The 22199-nt window shown below is 44.7% G+C and overlaps 1 protein-coding gene across 6 annotated transcripts in view; it reads right to left on the bottom strand.

The window, feature by feature from the left end:
- SLC25A25 (solute carrier family 25 member 25) overlaps positions 1-22199 on the bottom strand; it is a 31394-nt gene that overhangs the window by 5451 nt on the left and 3744 nt on the right. Inside the window, exons 1-6 of one of the 6 annotated variants that reach the window (XM_067542141.1) lie at positions 13139-13363; positions 2722-2848; positions 2527-2614; positions 1749-1784; positions 1285-1396; positions 121-279 (exon numbers count right to left, since the gene is read on the bottom strand). In XM_067542141.1, the coding sequence (XP_067398242.1) occupies positions 121-279; positions 1285-1396; positions 1749-1784; positions 2527-2614; positions 2722-2848; positions 13139-13363 (747 nt within the window). Of the gene's footprint in view, positions 1-120; positions 280-1284; positions 1397-1748; positions 1785-2526; positions 2615-2721; positions 2849-6050; positions 6868-13138; positions 13364-22199 lie in introns of those variants that run through there. The other 5 variants (XM_067542142.1, XM_067542140.1, XM_067542138.1 and 2 more) reach the window with 5 other exon arrangements.

Genomic DNA, 22199 nt, shown 5'->3' with positions numbered 1-22199 from the left:
TCAGTTATTTGGAGGGACAGTTTCGGGTCTGCTGCTAAGATCCATTTCATTGGACCAGTGCACTAAGGGAAGCAGCATGTGCGCCTCGATAAAACAAAGGTGTCCTTGGTTTTGCCCTACCTGCATGATCACTTTCAGCCGGTCCAAGGGAGCTGTGCAGGTTCTGGACACTGCACCAGCACCTCCACCCGCGACAAGGTGTCTCCACCACATGCCCGTCTGCCTCTCTTCCACCGTGAACTCATCTGGGACTGTCAAGTTCTCTCCCACATCAAAGATCTACAAGGGAAGGAATGAGGTTAAGAAGTGCATAGTAGGACAGAGCTAGGTAGGCAGCTTCTTGTCAGGTCCTCAGAGGTCCCACTGTCAATCACCTACAACTTCCCATAGCGTGAGTACATAGTATGAATAAATAGCAGTAAAACACTGAACATGAGCTTTCTATTCAAATTCCCAGTTTGCAAATCATAACTGATGTGTTTGATCACACCAAATACAAGAACTACCAGTGCCAGAGGACACTCAAGCTATTACCACATAAGAATGGCCATTATGGGTCAGACCAGTCTGACAGTATGCCAGGGGTTGGTGCCAGATGCTACAAATCTGCTGCCTATTAATTTCATCAGCTAACACAAGAACTAGGGGTCATGTGAGGGTAAATAACACTTCCCTATTCTCTTTCTCCATGACATTCATGGTTTTATAGGACATGGGGACCCTTCACATTTTAGTAACTGCAGTTCAAGAAGCTGGGGACTTGCCAACCCCTTGGCTGCCCCAGTACAAAATGCCTAACATTAATGATTCAAGTGACTAGCCAAGGGCACCGGGGTGGGGAAAGAGATCTGAAGCTTTTGGAACCTTCTGGCACTCAGCCAGTCTGCTCTCATTACACATGTATATAAAACACTGAATAAATATTCCAAGGAAGGGCTGGTGCCTGTTGTATCAGTTTCTGGTATTGGCAGATTCTGAACTAGCAGGAACTGGTATGGTGTGAGCTCTCAGAGCTGTGATCCAAGTCAACCTGCTCACTCACTCTCCCCTCCCTCAGAAGGTCCAGTTGTCACCTGCACCAGGGACTTCAGGAGCCACGCCAAGGATAAATAAAAAGGTAACAGAGGAGCTGGAAGTGACTAGGCTTCTAGAGCTAGGAGACAGCTACTGAACCAAGACGAGAACGATGATGACTTGATAAGAGCTGTGGGGGAGTGGCATGCTTATCAAGAAGCTAGGGAAGGATCAGGCCTGCTTTGGTGAGGAATTTTTTATTTCTTTTACCGTGGAGTGCTTCCAGTACAGGATGATCTCAGGAATGTTCTCCACTGGATGCAACAGGTGATAGTCTCGCCACTCGTTCCAGTCAATCGTCATAGTCCCATTTTTATCCATGCTGCAAAAGTGTATTACAAGCAATTGAACAGGAGATGGGTACAGGACCCCGTTGAAGGAGAAACTAGTCCTCACCTCCCCCTTGGTTATTCAGGGCCCCGCCCCTCACGGCAAAGCAGAAGTATTCACAGGACAACTACTAGAAAGTGTTACAAGCGTTGAAAGATACAAGACATTGCTAGGAAATCCTCCCCTCCCAAGCCATGCAGAGAGTGGTGGAATATGCCTCATTTCCTCCCTCCCCACACCAAAGGATTTGTTGTGCACCCTCCCAGCATGGTTAGAACAACAAAACTCTGAAACTGCAGAGAAGATAAGGAACTGGCATAGACTAAAGTTAAACAGGTACTTACTAGGTGACAGGACCCCAGAAATGGCCTGTCCTTATTCTGACAGACAGGCAAACAGACAGAGGGGAGGATGGCAAAGGAAAGAGGAAAAACAGGGCAAATAAGTGTTACAGTGTTAGTGTCATATGCAGAGTGCTAAGCATTTCAGTGTAGAAAACGAACAGTCCCTCTCCAGAGCAGCAAGCTGTGGATGATAGGATAGTGGCACAAGGGATGCTGGTATGATCAAGTGCATGCCCTTCTCCACAATCGGCTAGCAAAGTAGCACCAGGGTCTTTAACTGCAAGGCTCCAAGATCTTGGGTGAAAGGCTACAGGCATTCTTCTCCATTCTTTCTATGGAATGGGGAGGGGGTAACTGAAGTGCTCGGAACCTAGAAGATGATTATGCACAGATGGAATTCCCACCTCCCCTGAAGCATCACATGGTAGCCATGCTGGAGACAGAATACCATTTTGATAGTCCAGTGGTCGATCTAGCAGCACAAGTCACTGTTCTTATGCATTCTACTTGATCAGCGATCTCGCTCTTTATTGGACCTCCAGTCTGATTCAAGCCCATTGACCAAATGGGTGGCTGTTCTTTGGCCTCCATAATGCATTACAGCCTTACAGTTTACAATACACAGAAGATTCAAGAATGCAGTAAGAGGTGACAGGTCTGAGGAGGGAGAGCTGCAGTCATTAGACAGTGTGTACAGAGAGGAAAGGGGAGGTAAGTCATTCTTTACACTTCCTTCTCATAAGTGCAAACTAAGTGTAGGAGCCAGCTGAAAACTCACCTCTTGAGGATTTTCTCAGCCTGCTGTTCAGAGATCTTGACTCCCAGGTCCCGGAGGGATTGCATGATCTCCTGGGCATCGATACGGCCTGCAAAGATAGAAGTCAATGAGCTTAGAGCCCATTTACCCAAAAAGGCTGTCAGGTTGACCTGCAGAGGCCAGTGATCCATCTATGACCAATGGAAAGAGCCTTACCATCATTCTTTTTATCCAAGCTCTTGAAGACCAGCCTCAATTTTTTCTCATGATCTTGGAGATAGTGAACAAACTCCTCAAAGTCCAGCTGCCCATCCAGGTCCTTGTCTCCAGCTTTCACAATTTTCTGTTTAGAAGACATCAAAACAATCTCAGTTCCTTGCTCATTCAGATATATTTACCCCCACCTTCCTTCTTTAAGACCCCTCTCTATGCAACACTTAGTTAGCTAGACAGACGGTAGGAGGCACATGCAGCATTAAGAAGAGTTCCCCTCCTAACGGGGTCAGCTTTACCCAGGAAGTGGTCAGCATGGAACTGTGTCAATCAATCACTCAAATGTGGGTTTGTGCATAGTAATAGAGGGAAAGGAGAGGCCAAACTGATCCCAGGCTTATGTCTTCACAAGTCAATCAGACATGCAGATAAAATTACTCATTAATATGCAACTAATACTTGGCCAGTTAAATGTCAGACCTGTAGTAATATACCACCCTCGATGCCAGATATTAGAATTGTCCAGGACCTGGGTCTGAGATTCAGATAGAGGCACTAGAACTGCAGGAGGTTTGGATCATAGAACTCAATCAGATTTTCCCCCTCCCAATTCAAGCTTCCTAGTTAAAGCAGAGTCCCTGCCCTTCTCCCCCACGACGCATGAAAAAGAAAGCCACCATTGGAAATAACCAATCCCAGACAGCAAGAGCCTGTTGCCAAAGTGAGGTCCACCTCCCATGGACAGTGTTAGTGATAAAAGCTGCTGTGATGCCAGCATGACCTGGTTGAGCCACCCCGCAGCTATAGACTTGTGCAGACCTGAATTGCGCAAGGTCCCTGGGAGAGACAGATTGAACAGCAGGTTTCTTGTAGGACAGCAGGCAGAACAGAGTGCTTACATCAAGATGGGAATCTAGCCCAAGCACTTGGGAAAGTTAGAAAGCCTTGGCATACAGTGCTCTCACCCCTCAACTCATTCCAGCATGAGGTAATAGCACATAGCCTGCCCTGCACATGGACCCATAGCTGCTTATTAACTGGGTAGGGGAGAGCCAGCCTGCACAGAGCAATTTGGGTCAGTCAGTTCCTGCTCCACTCCACATTGGTTAACTGCCTTGCACAGTCTACAGGAGCCAACAATGACCAACACCAAGTAATGAGTGACTCAGTCCAGTCATGTTCTCTACTTCCCCTACCTACCTTCTGGATTATAAATTATGCTAATTATTTTCTCTGCAAACAGCAGGTGGCTATTATTGTAACAGAACTCAGTTCTGGACTCCGAGATATCAGACCCTTTAACAAGTCCTGTACTTACCAGTACCTAACTCATTCATTTGTAAGGCAGGTGGAAATGGAAGTATTTAAAATGCATTTAAATCAAGATACACCGTTTAGTTTTAAATCCAATAAATGGCTACACACACGTGGCCACTACATTTAAGGTTACTAAAGTCAGACAAACACCCCCAACTGGTCAATTTTGGTTCCAGCGCAATCCAGAATCATTCCTTTCATTTCTGAGAGTCTTAAAAAAATAAAATGCTAATCTGAACCACAGTGACCTTATAGATATGCCCACTGTGTTCCTAGTCTGCAGTCACAGGACACAGATGGGGCCCAATATTCAACTTGCAGGCTAAAGATAGACAAACACCTCTGGCATGTCAGCAGATCAGTGTCAGTTAGCTGATCCAGGCTTCCCTCTAGCTGATAATCCCTGACCAGTTCATGGCCAGGGAGATTCACAGCCTCCATAAAACAATCAGGAGAACTAAAAGGCTCCCTTCTTCCTAGGATACTTCACAACAGTTTTCACAGAGGAGATGGGGGTAACAGGAACAATCACAGTTAGGCAGTTTCTACCTGATTCAGGCTTACCAAGTTAATTACCCAAAGATTCACTAAGCCATGAAGGATGCAAACTGTTTCTCAAGTCACAGCACCCAGCTTACATCAAGAGCAGTGCTGGGATTTTTGCCTACTTGTGCAGGGGGGTAGGGTGACCAGACATCCCAATATTAACAGGACTGCCCCAATACTAGGGGCAGTGCCTTATATATGCAACTATATCCCCCTCAGCCCCCAAAAAAATGTCCCAGTTTTTCACATTTGCTAACTGGACACCCTAGCAGGGGGTGTACGCTAACGGGGGTGTATGTGGGTGAGTACCCACACCTGCCTACTTACCTTCAGAGGCAAACAGGAATCACTACAGTAATTTCTATTTTGTATTCTGTAGCAGAATGCAGCATTCGCACAGCTATGCTTGCAACTTTAGGTATGTTAAGCTGCTAGTGTTTTCCATGACCACCTGAATCAAGTGACTCTACAACATACTGTTCCCTTGCCCCTCTCAGTTCTTATGCATAAGTCTGCCAGGCACACAATCTCCTTGGATACATAAGCAGTCACCAGAGCCCTTAATAGCATGGCCATCTGACATGCAGCTAGTGCCAGCAGCAGCAGCAGCATGTTGGAGCAGAAGGGGCTGCAATGAAGCGGAGAGAGGGTGAGCCTGCGAGTCTAGTAAATGGCCCCTCTGCAGCAGAGAGCTTTACATGAAATATTTGTGAGTGATGCTATCGCCTTGCTTACACTATGAACTCTTCCATGCAGGGTTTAGATATGGTTGCTGAAGCCTTGATGAAAACAGTTTGTGTTTGTCTACACTTGCTGCTAAACAATGCTCAGCATGTGTTCAGCTGCACCCATTGTGAGAAAAGGTTCAAACTTCAGAGTAGACACAAGACCTAGATGTGTCCATGCTGCTGGATGCTAGTGCACAAGAAGGGGGGGAAGACAAGTCATATGGAGGATGGGGAAGATAACCAGGTGGGATTAGCACTGCCATCCCACAGAGACTGTCTACGGGCAGATACGGCAAAGTAAAGAAAAGAGACCCCAACTTCTTCCCTCGCAGAGTCCACTAGGATATCGTCCCGTTAGTCAGCTGGTTTACTCAAGATCTCCTAAATTCAGCAAGGGTGAAATATGGGGGGAAGCTACCTAAAACAGCTGCTGAAGAGAAGGGTTATTTGGCTCCCATGTCCCAAGTATCCACACACACAACTGACTCCCATTTTCAAGGTGAGGGAGGGAGGTAGCCTAGAAAGAAAGACAACTGCCCTGTGCTGCCGTCAGAAGCCCCTGCAAAGAGGCAGTGGAAGAGAGGACGGCAGCCCATGCCTCTGACTATAGATATTAGCAGCAGGGGCCACAGCAAGCTTGTTTCCCATCCACTAGCCAAGCCAACTAGTTCAGATCTTGATACACCACTTTCTCCCACTGCACCCCCACCCTCCTTGCTGCCACCCTACTCCCAGCCATACCTGTTTCCACTGGCGGTAGGTAGAGAATTCCTGCGAAGGGATGAAGAGGCTCAGGCGGAAGATAGATTTGAGCTGGGCAGGGAGCCCCTTTGACTCAAAGTATTCGAACTCTGTCTGGGACTCCCCAAACACCGGCACATACAGACACAGGCAGAGCATGTTTCTGAGCCAGCGACTCAGGTGCTGACCGGCACAGCCACAAAAGGATGGAAAACGACCTGGGATCACCGGCCGGAGCTAGTTTCTAGTTTCAGTGTGCGGTGGAGAGGAAATGCCGGCAAGTCTCATGACACATGGCTATGAGCTGTCTGTGCGCAGCTGCCATTGGCTGTTCAAGCCCTGCCCTTCTGCTTAAATGGCAAGCTCTCCTTGTGCAATACCACACAATTAGTCAACCAGACACTGGCTTTGTGACGAGGCATGTGAGCTGCTTCCAATTGCTCAACTCCAGGCTCCCTGTAAAGCCCAAGAGGCTCCACGTCACATTCTCACCAGAAGAGTTAACCCTTCTGTCCCCCACGCTTAATCCCTTCTCCCTCCTCAACTGAGCTGGTCTCCTGGATGCAGCCAGGACAGTCACATGCAGTACCTACAGCACTGGGGCTGGGACAGGCACCAATACATTTCTAAGTGGGTAGAGAGGGACAGCTGCAAGAGCATCAAGGAGAAGCTTCTGCCTTCCCCATTCCTAATACTCACTGGATGCTCTTTGCTTTAGATTAGACTAGATTTTTTGGAGCAGGGACCGTCTCTTCCCAGGACACAGCACAATGGCATCCAATGCTGACTCTGGCCTTTGCTCAGTACCACAGATGATAATACTAGAGGATTGAAGGAACTGGAGTCTGCCCCCACCCCACCTCCAGCAATATTCCAATGATATTCTCACTTCCTCTAAAAGATGCATAGGAGACAGGACACTCCATAACCCACTGCCTTCATACCACATTCAAAATCTCCAGTCACCATGAGACCCCAAAAGTCCCATATTTCAAGGCGGCTGTGGCATAATAAAAGAATAATTAGCTCTCTGATTATGAACAATCTTCAGAGAAATAGTTAAGAGTTTGATGATGTCAGCCATGAGTGAGCATCTCCTGTATGCTCAAACAGATTAATAATGCTGCAGCCCTGTTCTAAGGGACATTGAGAAAAGGAAGCCAGGAGAAATTTGGAGAAGATGTATGCCACTGAGATAGACTTGCAGGAAGCCACAGTCAAAAGCAGGCTTCAGATTAAGGTCGAGTATACACTTCAAAACTTCCATGTCAAATTTTGAGACAAATTAAAGTCTAACTAGCCATCTATGGAGCAGAGGTGTAAGCTCACATGCGTACATAGTAAGTGGTTTATTATAGATGGGAAAACATGAAAAAACATTTTGTCCAGTTACAGCTTACACTGTAAAATGGTCTGGGGGGACACAGCGTTTTTCCCTGGTTCTCCCATCTATAATTAAGCCACTTAATGCTTTCATTACAGGGGCATGGAGCATTGTAGGGCTGGTCAGGCTGACAAATAGGGTGTGGTGTGAGGATTCTGACACATCCTTTGCTGAGCACAGATATGACTACAGGCTTCTGAACACACCACTTTGGTGTGTGAGTACTAAATATTCCCTGGCATTGCAGTATTCAGACAGAGAAAATACAACAAAAAACACACCAGCACAGCATTCTGTAATCAGTTATAGGACTATTAATTGCTTCACATAATCCTCTGCATTACCAGAATGCAGTTTAGTTTAACCGCAAGTTAGTCGAGTCCCTGTCCCTAAAACATGCCATAGAAAGGCTACGAGAAGAGAAATGGATGCAAGAATCAGCATTTAATTTCCAGCTTCTCAAAGCACTATTATCAACCTGCATTAGAGAAAAGGAAGTGCATTTGCTGAATTAGTTTAAACCAGCTCAGCAAACAGTTTATCTTGCTAAAGTAATAGTATGCTAATGATTATGCTCTGTCCACACTGGCCAGGCAAACTGTATGCCAGAACCAATTTAAAAACCAGTTCAAGCATTCTCTCCCCCACATCCTAGTGTCCAAAAAACACATTTAGGCCTTTCATTGCTATTTTGTTAATTATGGTGCAATTTTAAAATGAGTCTTTACAAGACGATCATGGAGTAGCAAACCAGTTACATGTGCTGAGAATATTTAGCCTAGGGCTTTAATTTGAGGAATTTACTAAAGCAAGTCATGATCTATTAAGCAACATTTAGTGTTCTTCCCAACTTCAGCCCCCAAAAGCTTGGCTTTAGTACAGCTTTCTTAACTCCTCCCCGAAGCATCACACCCCACTGCGTCCCTTTATTTCACTATCACTTAACCAAGCTTAACCTACTCCCCTCGGACATCTATCTGCACAAAGAACAGGATCCTCTCAGAGGTCAGCTGCAGTAGCTGGTGTGATTTACAAGCCAATAGTGCACCCCTACTTCCCCACACTCGCTCAAAGACCAACCTTTGCCATAATCATCAGCCCAACCCAGAGAGTCAAAGGCAAATGCCTCCTACAGGCCAATTGAACTGACTTTTCCCTTCAGAGATCTACTCCACTACACAGTGATTGAGAATCCCCCCACACCACCACACACACACAGGTTCTTGGATTCCCAGACGTCATTCTTTGTTACAGCCACTTGATACCACAGTTGCTATGACAGCACAACGCAGCTTTTCCCAATGAAATCCACCTACACTTGCATTGTTTTGTCCATTGTCTCCAGCTGCAATTGGGGGAAGAAACGCCCACCACCCTACGTCAAAGTAGAGAAGAGAAGAAAGGAGGCCAAGAAATCCATTTTTAAGCTGAGTATTACAGTATTACAGGACAATGAACTAAGAAAATGAGATGGAGTGCAACTGGAGTTTACACCAGAAACTGCATTATACAAATGAAGGCAAAGCAGGAGAGTGTCTAGATTCCAAAAATCAAGTGTCTAGATTCCATTCCAAGAAGCTGGAAGGCTAGAGGTATCAAAGCAAATTGCTCTGTAAAGCAGAGACCTGTGATACTGAGGTACTATTAAAAGGGGAAAAAACTAATTTCTACATCCTTTAAACAGTGAAGCCAAGTACGGCCTTTTAAAAACTTCAGCAGTGCCACCGTCCAGCCCACTCTCCATACACCTGGCGGTACGTGAGGTTGAGCTGTCCCATCATTCAGGCAATCATTCAACTACTTGGACTCTAGAAATACAGTGAAAAGCTAAAAGCTACACAAGATACCTACCTTAGGCCAACAGATTCTGCTGCTTCTTCACTGCTAAACTCTACAATATCCTTGCCTTGCTCCTACCTAAACTATTCCTTCCACCAATTTCCTTTCCAGATAGCAGGATGGATGAGTTGCAGGAGGTACGAGTCATGTGACAGGTCCATACCTACTCTTTTCTTGCAGTGAACGTCCTGTCACTGTCTACCCCTGAGACCAGCCCTTCCTAGGAAAGAGCGCTGCCAGGATCCAGCTTCATTCTGCTACGAAAGGACTGACCTTGATTTGCCATCAAGACAGATGCAACTTACTTTCAAATTCATTCATAAAACAGCACTTGACATAAAAAACAAACCCTAGCAACAGTTACCAGTTGCGACATCTTATTTGAACGTTAAAGATTGCTCTGTGCATTCCTGTTTACAGGGGCCTATTTTTTGGAAGACCACCACTAAAGGACATAGTACCAAGATTGCAAGTCACAACATGACTGAATGCAAGAGTATCCGCAACCCCACAATTCTCAAGACTCCTCCCTTTCACGGCCTCTTAAGCTAGAGAGTCTTTTGTAGATGCCTCATCCCAAGCATTCCCAGGTGAAACTCTAGTGTTTGATTACATGAAAAGGCAATAATAGGCTAGTACTAAGGAGACAAGATGAACATATACCTGCTTTAACGTCCTCCCCATTTGATATCTATGCTATTCATTTCCTCTCCCTGGAAGATGCATGACATTAGGCTTGACATCTAAGCTACTTGAAGACCCCTCAGCCCAAACCTTTCCTGGTTACTTAGAGTACGTCTACACTGCAATAAAAACCCAGTGGCACTGAGTCTCAGAGCATGGGTCAATTAACTCTGGCTCATGGGGCTCAGATTGTGGGGCTAAAAGTAGCAGTGTAAATGTTTGGGATTGGCCTGGAGACTGGGCCCCGAGACCCTCCGCACTTACTAGTCAGAGCCTGGGCTCCAATCCAAAAATCTACACGTCTATTTCTAGCCCTACAGCCCAAGCCAGCTGACTCGGGCCAGCCGCAGCCATGCCACAGATCTTCCTGCAGTATAGACATACCTTCAGCTTCTAGCTCCCGTGCATATGCGTCACCTCCAATTTTAGTGCCCTCCATTAGTCAGACTGCAGTTGAATTTACATCAAAAAACTCCGCCCAGACACATGAAGCAACTACACAAGGACAACAGAGGGGTTTGGTTCTTTTTAATTTAGTTGGTTAAAAAAAGTCTCTGGAATTCTTAAGTGCTGGACTGGGCCACAACGCACGGCAAGTGTCAGCTTAAAGGCTAACATGCTTTTCCATTGTGGCAGAAGTAGCTTGGTGGACCAGTCTGAGAAACACTGTGTCCCACTACTGCTCAGCAAAGGAATAAATAGGTCCTGGCTGGTAATTTCTTTTGACTTTGTATTATACTCCACCTTCCAGAAGTGAAAAATTCATTGTACAGGACAGAAAGTCCTAACAGGACACAAACGTCAAGGAGTGGACAGGTGTATGAAGAGGGCAGTTAATCATTTGTTAATTCAATATAGTCCCCAGCAAACTCAAGAACAATAGCAGCTAGCCAAGGCTACAGGGAAGTGGACAGTGAAAGATAAATATTTCACATGAAGGTAACTAAACTCCAGGGAAGCTGACCTCTTCCACCACGACAACCAGGTCGAGTGGCAGATCCTGGTGGTGATGTCATTGGCAGGAATTTACTGTGCACACACTGTAAGCTTGCCAGCACATCACATGCCCATGCCCATCAACTTTGTGTGTGAGTGAGTGAGTGAGTGAGAGTGAGAGAGAGAAATAGCCTGATGGTTCAATAACCACCTCCAAGTAGCCAGCACATCAAAGCCTATTCAACTGTAAGGCAAGCACCACAGGAATGAAGAGAAGCGATTCACACTGGTCTATGGAATCTGCCAGATTTGTTACTACAAATGAAGCCACCACAGTACCTAGCTCTCAGGCATAATAAATATTTCGTACCTGTATATCAGCTGAGGTGCTCAAGGCACTTTTACAAATGGAAAACAGAGGCAGAGGGATTGGGCGTCTCACCCAGATCACCAACATTCAGTGGCACAGCTGGGTTCTTTTTCCTATCTCTGCCTCCCATACCCTAAGCTCTAACCAAACCGTTCCCCCTACATGCCAGCAAAGGTAAATTAGAAGCTCCTCAGTGCTCAGCTAAGCTCTTCTCCCCTCCCAAAGATTTCAAGGCTGAGTTAATTCTCTCTCCAGGAAGCAGCCTCCCAAGGTCACAGGGATGTGTCACATGGGGAAGGAAAGAGACAGACATCAGCTTCAGACCCACTCTCAAAAAGGCTACATTTAATTGGAGAGGCAGACTGATCCTCTCAGAGGCAGAGGACCCATTACTCTCCTAGAAAATGCACTTGAGATCTTTAACCCCACTCATTCCAGGCTCCCCCTCACAGCCTCATTAGCTCCTCACTGGCTTTTCTCTTTCTCCTTCCTATCTTCTCTCCATTCCATATTCATGCATTTCTCTCCTTTAAAAATGGTACACGTTTCCCATCACTGAACAGCCAGCGAAGAGGCATAAATCTCTGCAGATTTCTCAGTCAGACGCAGGCAGGGAATATCCCATCCCCTGGAACAGACCACAAATTCAACCACAAATCCACAAATCCAATGCCTGAGGCAGAAAAGATTACAATCGCCTCCACCAGTTAATCCCAGACTGTTGATTGCAGTTACATGAACAAGGAAGGCTTTTACAACAGCAGCAAAACCTGGTTCCCTGCCTGGTAAACTGGAACTTGCAGCAAGCCACCTATCATTATCCCTGCTGGGAGCCCAGCCACCTGGCTCAACGTCCTTCCCTGCCCTGCTCCAATCCCTTGCAGAGCTTGTACCTGCCTGACCCCCTCTTCCCCAGTGACAGGGCCACTCCCTTTGTAACAAGCCATATGTAATCACAGCCTTACTGCTTTTTACTCCCCAGCTCTACATTGGTCTACAACAGAGACCAGTGGCATCCTCTCTAAATAGCTAAATAACCAAATGAAGAGACCTAAAATCGCACCCAGCCGATACGGTCACATGATCCCAGATTATTGTACGTTAACGTACTGTTCAACAGCCTTTGTCTATCTGCCGCAGACCCAAAGAGTCGCCTTTTGTTCTCCATCTATTGTACCTGCTCCCCACGCCCACTCTCCCCCTCCTCAGAAGTTTCAATCTTCATTCCAGTTGCAGTGTTCTTTTTCTAACCTCCTCTCCTGTGTGAAGCTATTCTTCATTTCCAAGGTGTAAATCCTCCTGCCTCTTACAGACTCCAGGTCTGTGTGCCATTTGGCTAATCCTCTCAGGCTCTTCTTGCTTGCTCAAAATACCCTGCTTTCACTTGCATCTCCTGAGGCATCACCCCACACATTCCAAGACATTTTTTGAAGTGTTCTCTTAACCCTTAACCAGTCCCCCGTGCAGAGGTGGAGGTACATGAATCTCACCTTTAGCTCACATTACTGTTCCTTGCCTTCTTGGACTAAGCCTATTCTTTCAGATGCCAGGGAACCTTTGGACTAAAATGTTCAAGCTTGCCCCCAAAAAAGCAGTTTCCCTAGAGAGGTCACCCTTCAAAATATTTTGCGGGGGGGGGGGGGGGGGGCATGAGGAATACTGGCAGCTCTTTCCAGGTAAGAATCATTGCCCCCAATCCTTTCTCCTGCCTTACACTTCTAGCAAGCCCACACCCAGGATCCCTCTCCCTCCTTTTTGCTAGCCCCGCCACCCCTCCATCAACTCTCCCCCCAATACCTTTTGTTCAAATAAGTCAAAGCATGTGCAACCCAATGCAGGCCAGCCCCTCTTCAGGAACCTCAGAAGCCCCATTACCTTTGGAAAATGCTCCGCAGGTCCAACCACCAGTAAGATAGTTGGTCTCCTTTCAATGGGATCAGCCCCTCTGTCCTGTAGCTTCCCCAACAGGTTTGGCCCTTGGTCCCCTGAGTCTGGAATTGTGGTCGTCTCTCTGGCCTCATTCGCTTTTCCTTTTGCAGGACCGTGGCACATGGCCCTGGTAAAGAGACTAGACAGAAAATGCCAGAGGGTCTGTAGCATGGCTGCTCCACTGAAAGTCCCAGTCAAGGAAACCCTGCAATGAATGGCTGTCTGCTGCCAAGGATGTGACTGCACTACCAAGCACTCCAGACTGGGAATCCGCTCTGCACAGCAGCCAGAAAGAGGTACAAGCCAGTAACTCCAGAGGATCAGTTTCTTTACAGACTATTCCTGCAGCTGATTTCTGCTTTTTGAAATTGCTGCTACTGCTATCATGCCTGGCCTGACAAGCAGTTCACTGTATGAGAGCCAGAGCTCATGGCAATAGATAAAGCTCAAGACCTCTAGCATGGAGAAGTTAAGATACTGAGCTTTACAGGAAGTCTGGCCAGACACACCAAGATGCTGAGCTTAATATGAAAACTAAAATGGACTCTTTCACTCTGGGAAGCTGCTCAGAGCGACCAATTAACCTGCTCTCCCTGGCTCATCTAGCGCACATCAAGTGAGCCGAAACCCTGAGTATCCAGCCTGCATCTCACTGCAGCAGTGCCCAACCAATCACCTCTCCCGACACTAACATGTTCATTATTCAAACCAGCAATCTTAGCCCAATAGGAGCGTGTGCAACCAGAGGATTTTTTTGCATGCAGCCAGACAGTCCTGCAGAAAAGCGCTGACTGCAGCCTCCAGAATGAGACTGCATTAGCCAGGTACCAACGGATTGAAGAGGACCATATTCAAAAAGATGTGCCAGCTCTGGGCATCTAAACCACGTCCACAACCCTGCCATGGCCTCTTTATCATGCAGAAACCTGAAAAAGGAAAAGAATCACACATACCTGCTTATGACTCAGCAGCTGCAGCTGAATCTATATCCTCTGTCAATAGAGCAGATGGCTCTTCATAAGCTAGAGGCCAGCTGTCCTTAGCCACAACTGAATTGACCTCTAAAGGGAGGGAGGGGCATGCAGCTAGTCTATCATAGTCTCATCTGTAGCGACAATAGCTGCTTAGTGTTGCATTGCACTTCTGCCGTGTGGCTTTAACTACAATACCATGGCACACATTTACAAAGCCTTCCTGGCTCCTTCTCTTTCCAAAGGACGTAACATGCAGTGGTTAAAGTGCAGCCAGCTGGTCAAATTCAGCCAGAGTTCTGTATGTGGCTTTTAGATGGTCCTATGAGAGGATGCATGGCCTAGTGGATACAGCAGGGGATTGCAAGAGAGAGAAGATTTCTGGTTTCTCTTCTAAACTGTAAAATGTTTTGATATCTTCAGATAAATGCCACTACAGAAGTATTAATATGGGAATGTGACCCAGAGACTACAGGTCCCAGCATGCAATGCTCCATCTTGATTTAAGTGGCCTTGCCATATTAAAGAGAGTTGCTGAAAATGGAAGTATTGTCCCCTGGATCCTGGAAAATTGTGAGCATAGCCAAAAATAATGCTAGAAAAAGGAAGAATGGAGTTGGGGAGAATATTTTCCCCTAGAAACCTCCTAAGGAGTAGGGAAAGTTACTTACTGTATGTAGCTGATTTTGGTTACGGTGATCTATCATCAGGATTTTAACTTCTGACTACAGAGAATCATCTACAGGAAATTATACAGTTCTGCAGATGTTTTATGTGAAACTAGCAAAGTAGTTATAAGCTGTAAGAAATGGCAAGCCATTTTGCAGGTGAGTTTGTAAGGATGGGCATGTAATATTGTATCCATGTATTTATTAACATAAGTCCACTTAATCACTAATGTAATAATTCACATCATGAAACATTATGCAGAAAAGCAGGAGACAAGGTCAAGTCTGAAGCTAGTCTCTAAGTTTGTAGGAGACTTCACATTACAAGCACTATCTGCTGAGTCTCAAATGCAATGTACAGGCCTTGTGACTCCACAGCACCCCCGCCAAGTGACTATTTTTAACTGCTTCTGCATTAAAGGAAACAAGAGTGAGGTTAGGAAGTAAAGAGGAAGTGATACCAACTATGAAGTTGCAGGGAAAACCACACTCTCCTACAACAGTCTAAGAATGGGTCAAGAAAGTTGTGGTTTGGATTTTACTCTACTCAGAAGCCCAGTCTACAGGAAAGAAGTGGGAACAGGAAGAATACTTTTTTGTAATGCCTTGACTAAGCAGTGTTGTTGTAGCTGTGTCGGCCCCAGGATATTAAAGAGACAAGGTGGGTGATGTAACACCTTTTAGTGGACCAACTTCTGTTGGAGAGAGAGAGAGAGAGAGAGAGAGAAATACGCTTTCAAGCCACACAGAGCTCTTCCTCAGGTCTGGAAAAGGTACCTAATAACAGTTCCAATAGACTCAAGTTAAGAAACTACAAGGGATTTGTTTAAAGTTACAGAAGAGCAATAAAAGTCACACAAGGAAGATTATATTTAGCCATTTAAAATATTACCATTGCACTGCAATAAAAGTTGACAATTCTTTAAGCCTCAGACATTATGAGAATCTGAGCTGCAGATTTCCTGGCTTCTCTGTGATACCACAACTATAAACATAAATCAAAAGAATCATTCCATACTAGACCCCTCTTTTAAATCCCTTAAATTATCCTTTTAGGTTGAAGTTTCTCGTGCTCTCTCAGCCCAAGCAATGAAGTTTTTTTAAAGTTAACAAATCTGGTTGGAACAACTGAGTAACAATTCTTGCAAACCAACCTTCTTGTTAATGCCTAAGCCTGAAATAGAATGTGTGAAGACAGGCAGCTTCCAATTATGATTTGCTGTTCAGCAAGGCCCATTCACACTAACAACTGAAGTTACACACCAATATTTCCATAGTTTATCTGCTGAATATTAACCTGAAATTAGGCTGTAATATTCTTGGCAGGGACTGTCTCTCACTTTGTTAGTGCAGAACTAGACACACTGCTTGTCTTCAGATAGCCATCTGTGCAAGGGATGACATTATGCCTTGGGTGTAGAAATCTAGCCAAGCCCCTTTGGGTTTCATCCTCTTAGTAAATCAGGCCTCGCTGGAATTCTTTCACTGCACTAATCTGTGCCACTGCTGTATGCATTAGTAGGTTTTCTAATCCAGATTTAACAGAAGAAAGTTTTGTTCATATCAAGAGAAGAACACCTGATATTAGGGTTACAAAAATAAAACCAGTTAAGGGCAGGATGCTTATAGGGAAGTTCAGTTAGCACCAAGATACTTGCATATAGAATTGGGGACTCCCACAAAACACCATTCTACCAAAGGGACCAAGAAGTGACAGACTCTCTATAATCCATGTAGTAGTTGCACGGGGATGTCCTGCAATTAGGATGTGGTGAGCATGGAAAGAGGTGACCTATAAACCATTTTATTAAGATGGAGCCCACACTATAAAAGTTTGAGACCCTTTGACCTATTGTTTCCCACTCCAATGGGTGCCAGATGAATCCCTTACATTTCCACCATGCAACCCTAGAGAGTTAAATTCAGTCTCAGAGTTCATTTGCCTTTTTACTTTTTAAGCTGGTTTTTAAAACAATCTTCTTAACTGAGGAAGTTTGCAGTGTGTTTCAGTGAACTCATTGCCACAGCTAGTGAACGTGGCAAGAATGGGTGGGGGGAGGAAGAGCACGGCAGCAAAAACGGGGCTGCTCCAGAGGCACGGATTGGATTGCTTGTAATGGCATCTTTCCTCCTTCCCCAGTCACTAGAACCCACAGCAGCTGCCATCTCCAGTTCCCCAAGTGACCCTGCAGGAATGAGCAGTGACTCATCTTGTTTCAAAGCTCCCCCCAGCTGAGGACAAGGGCTGGCTACAAATAAGCAACCCTGCAATAGCCCCTTGCCTTTCTGCATGGGAGAAATTACACTTTTTGTCACCCTCAACCTTTGAGAACTGAAATCGTTGAGCAAATTAACAGGATTGAGTATGAACTTTTCACATTCCAGAGACACAGCTGAAACGCAGCCTGCAGTGCTTCTTGTATTAGGCAGCAAAAACCAGACATTCCAGCCGTTACTTCTTGGGCAATTAAACTGAGTGGTGTAAAAAACCCTTGCAGCTGTGGTAAAGCATTAAACTGATATAGGGAACAGTGTAGTAATTGCTAACTAGTCCCCGTGCTAGATAACCTGCTCATTTTTTGCAGTTTCAAAAGAATCATTCCAGGTGATAAATAACTGCAAAACAGCAAGGGGAGCCTGTGCCAAATACAAGGGTATGAAGACTGCAGATGAGGGGGTTGGTACAGAGGCGGAGCTCATCAGGACCACTGAACAGTGAGTACTCAGTAAGATCATACAAATCATGTGACGAGTAAGGAGGGTGGACAGGAGACTGGCCAGACTAAACACTGCAAGATTAAAAAGCTAGTCTCTCTCCACTGCACCAGTAAAAAGGAACGTAAAACCCCAGGCACACAACTTGCAGTGGCAAATCTTAATGGGTTACACATCCCTGGAACATAGCTATCAAGAAATTATTCTCTCCCTCTAGTCCTGAGCCCCAAGCTTATTCCCCCACAGCTCCTGGGGTGCAGTAAGGCACAAGTCCTGTTCTTTCTAAAATCGGCAGCATTTAGGGAAATTTATTTAGCCCAACACAGATACCAAAGGATCCTGCCATTCCACAAGTCTCAATCTAACAGATTAGAGACCCTACTGCAGAATCCTTTTCTGAACCCCCCTATAGCTGTCATGTGACTAGCTTTATCCCATGGATAACTTTGAAAAAACTTCATTTACATTCCATGCTGATGTGGGGGAGACTGCAGTCACTTATCAACTGCTGAGCTTTAATCTGGGGAAAGATGCTACACTTCCCAAACATCCCCCCAGCTGTCCATTGGCCACTGAGCCAGAACACACCACCTGTAGTGAGACTATACACAAGAACAAAGATTTTTACAGGTATCTTATCAGTGAATGGTGACAAAGTTACCCAACAACATGTGAGGCTGAGCCTGGATGCTATAATATACCACACAGGCAACATGGATCGCCAACTCTCACCCTTTTATTAAATTTACTCTGAACAACAGCCCATATCCTTCTTGAAACAGTTTGAGAGCTATTCCAGCCATTTGTGAGTCTGTTTTACTTTTAGGCAGGTTCTTGACTTTTCATTTTCATTTATTTTCCTAATGGGAAGAATACCAGTGGGTGGCCCTATATCTTGGCCTCTTGTCTGCCTTTATTTTGATGAGTATTTTGTTTCCTACCACCACTCCCTGTGTATCAGTCCTCACTTACAGCCAGGACTAGGAGAGGCAGCTTCCCAAAAGCAGACATTGAGGCTTGTTTGCCTAGTTCTCCTCACTAATTATTCATTACCCCATGGAGTAGGTCCTAGAAAAACAACATTGCCCATGCCATTTGGTCAAAGCCATTTGCTATAGAATGAGGCTGCATGTGTTTTTGATTCTGTAGCTTCTTGTGATTTAGTTTTCCTTCTGTAGGTTGTACTTGCAGGTCGGCTGAGTTGTTCTGCAGTTGCCCCATTTGGTGGAGAATCTAGAACATGTATTATCCAGCAGGAATATACATCTCAGGAACACACAGAAAACATCTCTACAAGCAACATTCCCTCACTGTATACCATTTACATTAAAAATTCATGTAAGAGGCATTGCTAATTCTACATCCCATAAAGGTCAGGCCTGAGCTTAAACAGAGGCTTCTTCCAGCTGAAGACACCTAACAAGCATCAACCTTCTCCAATTTGCTGGAAATGCAGACTACAGAGTGATCTGTTTAATTGAAAGAATGTTCCAGGATCACATCCCAATAAGACAGCACATCTGACACCCCCCCATTCCCCCAGCATAAGACACCAGGTATTGCATATGTTGCTTGGAGTACCAAGTGCTCTGCTCATTTAATTAGGCAAGAAGGGGTGGGAAATCTCCTGTATGTGCATTTAAAAGTTCTCTCCCTGGCTACTCTGAGACACAGAGTGTAGCTAGCAATATGCTACAGCATTTATTCCTCTAGCAACCAAGATGAACCTCTGGATGGCCAGCACAGGGCCCAAACAATGCAGCTGATGATTTTCACCAATATTGAACAAGCCCTAAGTGTTGAAGACCCCCGTTACTTCCCAGCTGAACTTCTCATTGGCTCTGTGGGTAAGCGCAGAGTGATCAAGGCACACAGTGAACATGCCAAACAGTTCTCCAGGTACAGGTACAATCAATCCCCTTGCACAGTTCCTGTCTTGGCAGGGCTACTGGCCAAATCTTTTAATAGAAGGACACCACAACTGCAAGATTTGCCTGTCCCAAGGCCAATTAACAAGTTCCTCTGCAAGGAGTTTTTGCTCTGGTTGAGAGGAACTCTTTGGATTGATTACAAAGTGTTCATTTTGCTCCCCACTTGAGGAACACAGCATAAGTTTTGTATTCCAGCTATTCTGCACAAGGCTTTAGGATACCATTTGCAGCTAAAAGAATTCTAGCCCACATGCCTACAGAACTGGCACCATGATGCCCTGGTACATGAGAACAGAACAGAGTTTTCATCAAGCCATCCGCCAACAGGAGAAGTACTCCGTTCTCTAGAGCTCTTTTAAATGTATTCCTATTTGCTTACCAGCTCAAGGAAGGTTATACCCAAAAGTGATACACTAACCTAGGCTTGAGAACAATTTCACGAACATGCAAGACTGCTGTCTGAATTGATTTAGAACATCCACAATACGCCCCCAAGATGGTTAGTGAACTGTTGGCAAATACCTGAAAGCAAGCAATGGACCATAGTCCACCATTTAAAAAGGAAACAGTTTGTAATTTATTTGTTTGAATTCATACATATTTCAAAACCCTTAGTCCAGTTAATGTTGAATCATTAGGTCACATATCCCTCAAAGTTCTGTACATTCTGGAGAAAGATTCATAACATATATAGTAAAATACATTTTATCAAACATACACAGGATTTTAGAAACACTGCAGCCTGGATTAAAGAACACCTACTGGTGTCATCCAGATCTTAATACTTTCAGCTTAAACAGTGGATAGAACTTGGTCATTCACTGGGCCCACCAAATGTATGGTTACAGGTATCTTCATCTGATGGAAGATTTTTTGTGTGGTTTGTTGGAGGGAGGGGTTGCACTTTGTTTTATTATTTGGAACAAAATACAAACTTTCCTGCCTTCTCTACCCTTAAATCACGAACAAACTGTAGCCTAAAACATTTTGTAGGGTTGAACAATTACAGAGATAAAGCTCAAAAGGAGAAAGAAATTTAAGTTAGTAACAAGGGAAATTATGTTTTCAGCTGAGATCTGAAAGGAGACGAAGGACTGATTAAGCAGAAAATTCAAGGTGACTAGTCTGGCTAGTAGTTGCTATGATCAAAAGGCAAGTGATAAAAACTAACACAGACAGGACATAAACAGACAAGTTATTTGAAGACATTTGGAAAAAGTCCATGGTGGGCTTTAAATACGAGAACAATTTTGAACTGGAGCCTGAAGCAAGCTGCAATCAGTGGATTTTGTGGCTGGAGCAATGCGGTCATGCTTCTTTGTATACGAGGAGAGCAGCAGAACTCACATGCTTGAACCTGGAGAGCTGGTACTTGACGAGATCAGAGAAGAGAGTTGCCTTAGTCAAGGAAAGAGATGAAAGCAGATGAGGATTTCAGCACAGGTAGAACTGAAGCAGCATCAGAGGGAACATGCCACTGAGGTGGACGGACAGGCAGATTTGCTGATATAGATGTGGGAAGAGAAAAAGCTCAGGGTGAAGGAGTACATCGTAGTTACAGAGAGCAGAGGCAAACAGACGGTTGTGATTGAGAAGAGAAGGAGTTGTGCTCGACTTAGTTTATGAAATATTCATTAATTAGTCCAAGTGAAGAGTTTTCCACCATCATAGAAGAGGCTACTGCAGATCAAGCTGATTACTACGTCAGATTCTGCATGTTGGCTGACCAACAAATTCCACTGGTTCAACTGGCTTTAATTTCAGCAGCAAAGATGCACTTTTGGAAGGATGCTCCAGCCCTGCAATTGATTATGATTGGTAGGAAAAATGAATGTTAGCAGTATGAATACATCAGCAATAAAAACATGCCTTTTTAATAGAGTATTTTTTAAAATATGAGGAGCTTAGCCCCAAATGATCAAAATACTACTCAAGCAAGTCAAAATAATGTCCCATCTAAGCACCCTATAGTATCAATTGGAGAAGTTACTTTTGACTTCCCCTCCTAAAAAGCTTATGTAGTGTTGCATAGAGAATGACTGGCTCTTTACTCCAGAGGTTGCTGCAATCAAGTGATGGAAGAGTGGTCCCTATACAGTTAATAGCTGAGATCCTTCATGAGTATATATACAGTTACTGAATTCACATCTTAGCTCTTGATGCAAGTACAGTATATGGCTAGGGTTTGATTCATACTAAACACTGAAAATGAACTATTATTTAGAAAAGTGTAACAACTGAAACCAGTATTTTTGATCATCCTGCACTGTTTGTGTTACTGTCAGAGATAGTGGTTTGGTAATATATAGGCTGAATAGTTTTAAAGTAATCATATAGATAATACCACATCATTTACATTGCAACTTTCATCTGAAGGATGCTAAAGTAATGCACTAACTCCCCCAACACTAAATCACAGCCACCTCTGAAATAAAAAGCAGCAGCTATTCTGTACCAGCAATAGGCAACAAAAATAATTTCTGCACCTGAAAGTTTTCATCGAGAGAAAACAAAGGTAGTTGGAGTACTGCCCAAGAACCTATACTGTTTTAATGCTTGCAATTTACACTCATCACAAGATCAGTGTTGTTATGCAACAATCCAACTCATTTAAGGCAAGCAGGTTTTTTAACTCACTAACACTACTGAGAGATATCAGTCTGATCCACAATTAAGGCTGACACTAGCCTTCCTTCACAAGATTAATTCTCCTCTCCTGCCC

Source organism: Emydura macquarii, unplaced genomic scaffold (genome assembly GCF_026122565.2).
Source record: "Emydura macquarii macquarii isolate MOO-44397 ecotype Brisbane River unplaced genomic scaffold, CSIRO-AGI_Emac_v2 contig_691, whole genome shotgun sequence".
In the NCBI taxonomy this organism is placed as follows: domain Eukaryota; kingdom Metazoa; phylum Chordata; order Testudines; family Chelidae; genus Emydura; species Emydura macquarii.
Note: the sequence above shows the minus strand (reverse complement) of the source record. Positions and strands in the feature narration are given on the sequence as shown.